At 41.0% G+C, this 7,767-nt stretch overlaps 1 protein-coding gene across 2 annotated transcripts in view; it reads right to left on the reverse strand.

Moving 5' to 3' along the window:
• LOC148020139 (protein GAMETE EXPRESSED 2-like) overlaps positions 1–6,700 on the reverse strand; it is a 303,365-nt gene extending 296,665 nt beyond the window's left edge. For both annotated transcript variants that reach the window (XM_087700423.1, XM_087700424.1), the window contains exons 1-7: positions 6,244–6,700; positions 5,681–6,097; positions 5,159–5,497; positions 4,707–5,033; positions 4,287–4,619; positions 3,872–4,210; positions 3,443–3,778 (exon numbers count right to left, since the gene is read on the reverse strand). In XM_087700423.1, coding sequence (XP_087556549.1) covers positions 3,443–3,778; positions 3,872–4,210; positions 4,287–4,619; positions 4,707–5,033; positions 5,159–5,497; positions 5,681–6,097; positions 6,244–6,355 — 2,203 coding nt within the window. In that variant the 5' untranslated portion in view covers positions 6,356–6,700. The remainder of the gene's footprint in view (positions 1–3,442; positions 3,779–3,871; positions 4,211–4,286; positions 4,620–4,706; positions 5,034–5,158; positions 5,498–5,680; positions 6,098–6,243) is intronic.
• Positions 6,701–7,767: the final 1,067 nt, after the last annotated feature.

Here is a 7,767-nt window from a genome sequence, read left to right on the forward strand (position 1 = left end):
CAAATAAGACTCGTTTTAACGGGTCAAATTTCACCACTTGGTCGAACTTCATGCATCGAGTGCTTGAATCTCAAGGTCTTTGGAACCTCATTGCTGATACTGGCCCTTGATTAGCTCACTCTAATCACATCTGTCAATGGAGAGTCCGCAATGCACTTCTTGAATTCCACTCTCAATTACAGCATTTTCCCCTCACACTGAGTGTTCAAGTTATCTCATTGACCGTATGCAGCACAAGATTGCACTCGACGTATCAATCTCGATTTTGAGCTTTAAGAGTTTTCCATTAAGGAAGCAGATGATTTAAAGAGAAAGTTGGCTGAATATCAGCGGTTACTTACCGAGTGTGCCACTACTAGCTCCCCAAAGTCATATGACGATCAGGTTAAGTTCTTCTTGAACAAGTTATCCGAAAAATACTTCCATTTTATCCAAATATTATCTCACTCCTTAGATTTTCGCCTTTCTACAAGTTTGAATGCCAATTCTTACATTACGCAAGGCTGCACAATCAAGTCCACAAGAAGTTCTCCATATATATCCATTCAGAGGCACGAGGATTGGATACCTCTTCTTCGAGAGGGAAAACCAACAGTGGCAAGAACTCACAAGATGCAAAGGCAAACCAAAACAAAGGTGACACCACTTTCTCTAATGGAACCAAAGAAACACAACTCCTTTAGCAGCAATTTCCTAAGAACAGTAGATTTGCACACACTGCCAGAGATCAAGCCATGTGGACAAGGAGTGTCGTACCAAGGCCCAGGGTCTTCCTCCTACAAAACCACAGCAAACTGCTACCCACTCCAATGGAGCTCCGTCTCCCATTGCTACACCCTCTACTCCATCTGTCCTAGCGACTACTAGATATGTGGCGACTACTAGATATGTGGCACGCGACAGTCTCAGCAGCCTATCTCCTTCACTACTAAAGGATTGATTGATTGGTCTGCTAGTGGCTCACCTATTGCACTTTACGCATCCATTCCTAGGACATCCACTGCACCTAGGACCCCTTCCCCACCTCGCCGTACGTGATGGTGGCCACACACTTAGCCTTTCCCTTTTCAGACTTCCATTGCATACTTACGTACTCATTGCATTGCACTTAGCTTTTCTTTTCTTTATTTTTAGATTTTCTTTTTGTTTTAGAGCATCTCACTACTCACCTCTGTGTTTGTAGATTTTGATCTGTTTTGCAAGGTTTTGTATTTTAGAGTAGGGCTCACATGCAAGTTTGTACTAGTCCTTCCCGAGTTGGAGACAAGAGATGCACACCATTCCTTTCATGGTTCCATCTACTTGGAGTTTTGCTCTTCTACCAGCATGGAGGCTTCCCCTCCTGCAACGGATCATGCAGCATCTCTCTTGTTGCTATCATGGCAATATCTTTTATTCTTGCTCTTCTAGTCAAGAGGCTTCATCATTTTTATCCACATGGTTCTTGGCACCACACGAAGACTGACATCCTCAAGCTCCTCTTCCTTCTTCAGCATCAGCATTCAGGTTGAGAGGGGGTTCCTACCCTTCTTGGTATCATACAAGTTTTGACACTTATCTTCAACATCGGCCTTCCCCTCCCCCGCACCCCCCCCCCCCGGTTATACATTCCCCTTTGCATTGCATGATTTCATCATCTTTGTACTAGGCGGCTTGGGCAAGTGAACAATTTTTCCACGAGGGAGATTGTCCAAGTGGCACCTACTGTATGAGCATTCTTCAGCATGTAGCATACTATGCATCCCATTGTGCAGAGGATCACCAGACGGATCCTAAGATATTTCCATCGCTTGTACTATTTTATGATGTATTGGGTGTACCGTCCCTGCTCCCGTCTTCTGAGCCAGTGTCCCACCCCTAAACCTTTGTAGGGCTTGGTAGGCCATTGGGCGGCCGATGAGAGCACCCTTTGTCCAACACCCTATCCTCACTGGGTGACTACTTGGCCCCCCTTGGTAAGATCATCATCGCCTCTATAGTCTTGGTAGGCCACTAGGTACCCTTTGTCCAACACCCTATCCTCACTGGGTGACTACTTGGCCGCCCTTGGTAAGATAATCATTGCCTCTATAGTCTTGGTAGGCCACTAGGTAGCTAGCATGCACCCTTTGTCCAATGCCTTGGGTACTTTAGGGTGGGATGCCTTGGGATAAACATTGTCGGCCTTCCCTTTTAGGCTCTGTTTTGGGCATGAGAGGGGGTGTGAAGCTAAAACACGCTTTACAACTAATTACCATCTTTAAACAATCCCAAAACACACTTAATTAATGAAAAATGCAAATTTGATGCATAATTTAAGAGAGTTTCAGTGATTCACCAAAACCCTAATTTTTGGGACACCCTTCAACATCTATAAATAGACAGGCTGCCCACCATTTAGCCTCATTCTTTCAAGGAAGATTTTGGCCATCAACCTTCACCCACGTGATAGTCTACCCTTCGCGACTGCTGCCACTACTCCATCAACCCTTGCAATGCCTGGTGCTTTCTTCCTTGGCTGTCGCCCACTATCTGGCGTCCTCTTCCCTACTACGTCTGGACGCTTCTAACATCACCAGCACACTCCACTTGCCTCTTCCAGCTTGCATTTGGACACTCCTCCACCGAACAACAATTGGCAGTGATCTCCCATATCTTCCAGCAACCTTCTGCTTGCGTTTGGCCTTCACCACTCCAGGCAGTAGCTAGCGACACTCCTCATCCAGGCGTGAGACCTACTCAGCTGCATTTGCAGCCTTCTGGTGTCGCCACCTTCCTCTTCCCTCTACCATAGTTGTCACCAGTATCTCCAGCATTTGTTGGGATCTGTGTTTGACAGCCTTCCTCTCTCCGACACTCCAACCGATGGTCACAACACTTGGGATCTGTGTTTGACAACCTTCCTCTCTCCGACACTCTAGCTGATGATCACAACACTTGGGATCCGTCTCCGATGAACATCACTCTTTGACACTGCATTGCTCTGTCCTTTGGCATTTTGTACACTTTTACATTCATTTGCAATATCCATTCAGTTCAGAGTTTTCTTCTCTCCGTATTTGAGTTTTGAGTTTTTTGCATTTTGCATTTTGTGTTTAGGATTTGAGTTTCGCATGTCTCTATCTAAGTCTTTGTGTTTCATTCTTGGTCATACATGCTGTGTTTCCTCAGTGCAAACCCTAACATATCTTCACAAGGCCTTCTTCCAAGCCCACATGGTCTAGCATTATAGACCTCCCAATTGGCTAAAGCTTTGTAATAGACTTTCCCTTGTTACATACTTTTTGATATGGAAGTCCCTTACAGGACTGCTTTGTATTTTGCGTTTAGATACTTTGTTCCCATGAGTTTTGATAGAATATTCTCCTCTCTTAAAAAACAAAAACAAAAAAACTTCAGTAAATGTATTTTGGAGAACTTGTAAAACATTTAGGATCACTAATTCTAAAATTTACACTGTTACCTTCATCTACAGTAAAAGGAAGGTCTAAGCCCAAAAGATATTCACTTTTTCTGCCAACTTTTAGCCACTGTTTTCCTGTTGTTGCAGGAACAAAAGTATGAATAACATAGCCAAAGGCATCGACTTTGTTGTTAAATTTTAAAATCTGTGTGCTTTGTCCATCGCTGTCTACAGCATTAGGAATGAAGTTCACAAAAGATGGCGTATTTATCATGGCAAAAATGGAATTTCCAAATGCATCTCTGAGCAATATTCTCAGTCTCAACTGCCTTCCAGGTGTAGTTGTGTTGATTCCATTTTGCCACACCCCAATGCAAGAGGGGATTGAAACAGGTCCTGACATCAAGTAAACTATTGAGAAACCATCGGCAACTACGCTTTAGGCTTTAAATCAAGTCTGATTAGTTGGGAATGAACACCAATAGATACCTGCCCTAACTGAAAAGAAGAGTGGAGAATTTTTTATAGCTTCGCTGCTGTTTTTTATCCCTAATGCAAAAGTCCCCATGAGACCAGTCACAAAGGTTAATGTCATATAGGACATATTTGATCCACCAGTTAGCTCTATGCTTGAGATGTACTGACTATTTCCCTTCCTGCCTTCAACTGACACCACAAAAGTTAAGTAGCTTATTTCGGTCGTGTCAGAGATTACGAGATTACCAAAAGAGTCTCGAAGGTGAATTTGAAGAGAAGCTGTCTCTCCAGAATAGAATGTATTTATACCATTCATCCAGGAGCCTGTACAATGGGGTATAGAGATGATCCCTGGAAAGCCAATTCAGTTTACTAAGGGATGTACCAATGTTAAACAGAAACTGCAAACTAAGAAAGTTGTGATTACCTGAAGATATAGATGCATTTAATGGTGAATTCAAGATACCAGTGCTATTGATGCCCACCCACAGGTTGAGATTCCCTGAGATGTCAGGCACAAAAGACAGTTTCTCATATCCCAAGCCGTGAGTTGCCAATACATTTACTGGCACATAAGTACCGCTTTTGCCTGACATGGATATCTTAGCACTAAAGGTGGAAGATGTGTAAGTTACTAGTTTGGAGGTGAGATTATTTCCAAACTCATCTTTCAGTACTATTTTTAAAGAAGCAGTGGATCCTGCATGGAAACTACTCCCACTGATCCATTCACCCACTGAAGCAGCCACAGAAAATGGTCCTGCAAGTTTCCTAACAATGCTGAGCTTGGCAAAGCTTCAAGGCAGTTCAAAACAGAATAGCAAGTATATCTGGTTAAAGTCGTTACCTGGCTCCACATAGTAGGCAAATGGAGATCCCAATATGTGTGTACCATTTGCATCCCCAATATGTAGTGCTAGTTTCCCTGAAGTAAGTGGTACAAACTGAATTATTTCATACCCTGAAGTACCCTGTGAGGTTACAGTAACATTTGTTATCTGTGCATTTATGGCATTCACAGAAAACTCAAAAAATTCTGATCGTCCATTTTCAAGGCTTAGTGTGTTGTTGCTGGCATCCACCATCCTAACGAGGAAAGAAGCCTCTTCCCCTGCCTCAAAAGTGTTGTTTCCATCTACCCAATCTCCAAAGCAAGCTGGTACTGACAGCTCACCTGAGTTTCTAATGGGCAAAAACCATGTGAGTAATGCAACATCTGACATCTCATCTGACACAACTTTATGAATCTAAGAATTGATTTTGCATTTTGAATCCTCTGGATAACTTGTAAATGATTACCTGCAATCACATTGAACTCAAAAGGTGAATTTAGAAGTGCATTCCCTTTGTCGTCACCAACATGCAAAAGATATGAGCCAGCTCTTTTGGCTGAGTACTTGAATACTTGGTTGCTTATATCACCACTAGTTACAAATTTAGCAGAATACAAAGTGGATTCCTTGGCCAATTTTGTTGTAACCCTTCCAATGAGATACGGTTCCTCAGTAACACCAGCTGCCAAAATTCTGTTCTTGAATGAGTCCATTAGCACTGCAGAAAACTTTGCTTCTGATCCTGCCTTAAAAACATCGGTCCCATCCATCCAACGACCGGTGCTGTGTTGTAAAGAGACAGAACCTAGAGCATCCAATAAGGACTGAGCTTGTGTGCATTCAGAATCTTTGCTACTGATTGTAAGGATGCCTTTTGTTTCAGTTCTAGGGTCCATCAAATAAAGCATCACAGTATAGACTGTAGCCTTGGAAGATTGTCCCAATTTTTAGTACAGAAATATCCATAGATGTTTTGAGGGAAGTTTACCTGGCAACAGCATGACTGTAGCTGGCGCTTCAGCAAGCTGCACTGCCATCATCGATTGTGGTGTCCATGATATGCTTAGTTTGTACAAAGTGCTGTTGCTTGCCAAAGAGTTTGTTGCAAGGCAAGAGACAGGATACAAGCCTGCGCCTGGACTCCCAACTTTACAGGTCACATTTCTTAAGGTAACTTGTGTTCTTGAATCGATAAATTTAAAGTTGAAATAGGGAGCACCAGAATACCGAGAGCAGCCTCCACACGTGAGACTACACTTTCCTGATCCAACGCATGGAGACTGCTCACATTTTGGAAGAAATGCTTCAATAGAGAAGTTCAAGGGTTTTCCTTCGTACATCTTGACTACCGAGGTCTTCGATAAGCTGCTTTTAGTGCATGAAGTGCTTATCGTTTGTGCTTGAGCTGCAGATCACCACAACAGATCCTTTCAAACTAAAATACCTAGTATGCATGTTCAGATTGACCTTGTAACAGTGTGTAATCGGCACTATCTATGTGGTTAAGTTTGATACTGATGCGGCAAGAAGACGAAAGCTCAGAAATATTACCAATTCTATGAAGCGTAAATTGCAAGCAGAAAAGTGTCGCTATAAGGAACAACGGGGATGCCATGCACCGCCTATTAGCATCATACATTGCCGCAGGTGGTACATAAATCATTGCGTATAATGGCAATGGACGAACACCGACCGCCTGTTACATGCGCTACAGATGCGCTGTATATGGCATCCTCTTTAGAAGTGCGGTTGCTACAGGCGTCAAAGTAACTCCTGCGCATTTGATACATGCAAGGTGACTATATTCGGAGAGACGACAGAGAAAGACGAGAGAAAACGAGCGTGAAAAGAGAGAGAGAGAGAGAGAAGTTGGTGGGATGAGTCAGAGTTCGCGGAGAGAGATTATCCTGCGTGATTAACTACTTCTTCGACGACCTTACGTAACAGCAGCCGCCACGCCAGTCAGTTCAGAGAGGGGAGGTGAGAGGAGCCAGGCGATTCAGTCCGCCATGTGAGAGAGGAAGCGAGAGGAGGCGAAGGCGTGGCTAGAGTCGTTAGCTTGTAAGTAGTTAGTTAATTAGTTAATTAATTAAAAGTTACTAATAGTTAATTATTGGTTAATTAGTACGAAAAGAGAGTTAGTTAAGTTATTAGTTATTAGTTGATTAGTGACTAACTATTTACAATTAGTTAATTAAGTTATTTGTGCTATTAATTATTAGTTATATAGTTAATTAGTAACTGAGTAATTAGTTATAGTTAGTAAGTTATAAGTTGTAAATTAATTAGTGACTAATTAGTTAGTTGGTTAATTAGTTTGTTTAATTTTTGTGTGGGCTTCATGTTATTTAGTTTATGTATACATGATTAATTTACGTATGTAGGAAAAATACCTATAATTAGTATATACTTCTAGCTATGTGGGCTATGTATTACTTAGTTTAGACATATATAATTAGTGTTAGGCAAACTAATTAGTTAATTAATAGTATTACTTAGTTTAAGCATGCATAATTAGTTTAGGTGTGCAAAGAGAATGTGTGTATATACTCTTGCTATGTGCAAAGAGTGTATACACTCTTGCTATGTGGGGTACCTATGTGTTATTAGTGTCAAGCAAACTCATTAGTTAATTAATAGTATTCCTTAGTTTAGATATGCATGAATAGTTTAGGTTATTTAGTTATTTAGTAGTTATTTAGGTTAATTAATTATTAGTAGTTAATTAGTTATAGTTTAGGTGTGCATAATTACTTTAGGTATAGATAATTTATGTCGAGTAAACTAATTAGTTACTTAATAGTTAATTAATATTTAATTATTATGTACTATTTGATTCTTAATTATGTAATATGAGAGTGTGTGTGTGTGTGTGTGTGTGTGTGTGTGTTTTGGCTATGTAAACTAATTAGATCATTAAGGTTAATTAGTGTCAATAATTCCTTATTACTTTTTAGCAATTAGTTATTAGTTTAAATTAATGATTAGTTAGAATACCTTTATTGATTTTGTTGCACCTGTTGCAAGCATTGATTATTTTTTAATCAGTTACTAGTTAATTTTAGTGTTACACAT

This window comes from Lygodium microphyllum, chromosome 19 (genome assembly GCF_053477565.2).
Source record: "Lygodium microphyllum isolate KBCC chromosome 19, Lygodium_microphyllum_v1.1.10, whole genome shotgun sequence".
Classification (NCBI taxonomy): domain Eukaryota; kingdom Viridiplantae; phylum Streptophyta; class Polypodiopsida; order Schizaeales; family Lygodiaceae; genus Lygodium; species Lygodium microphyllum.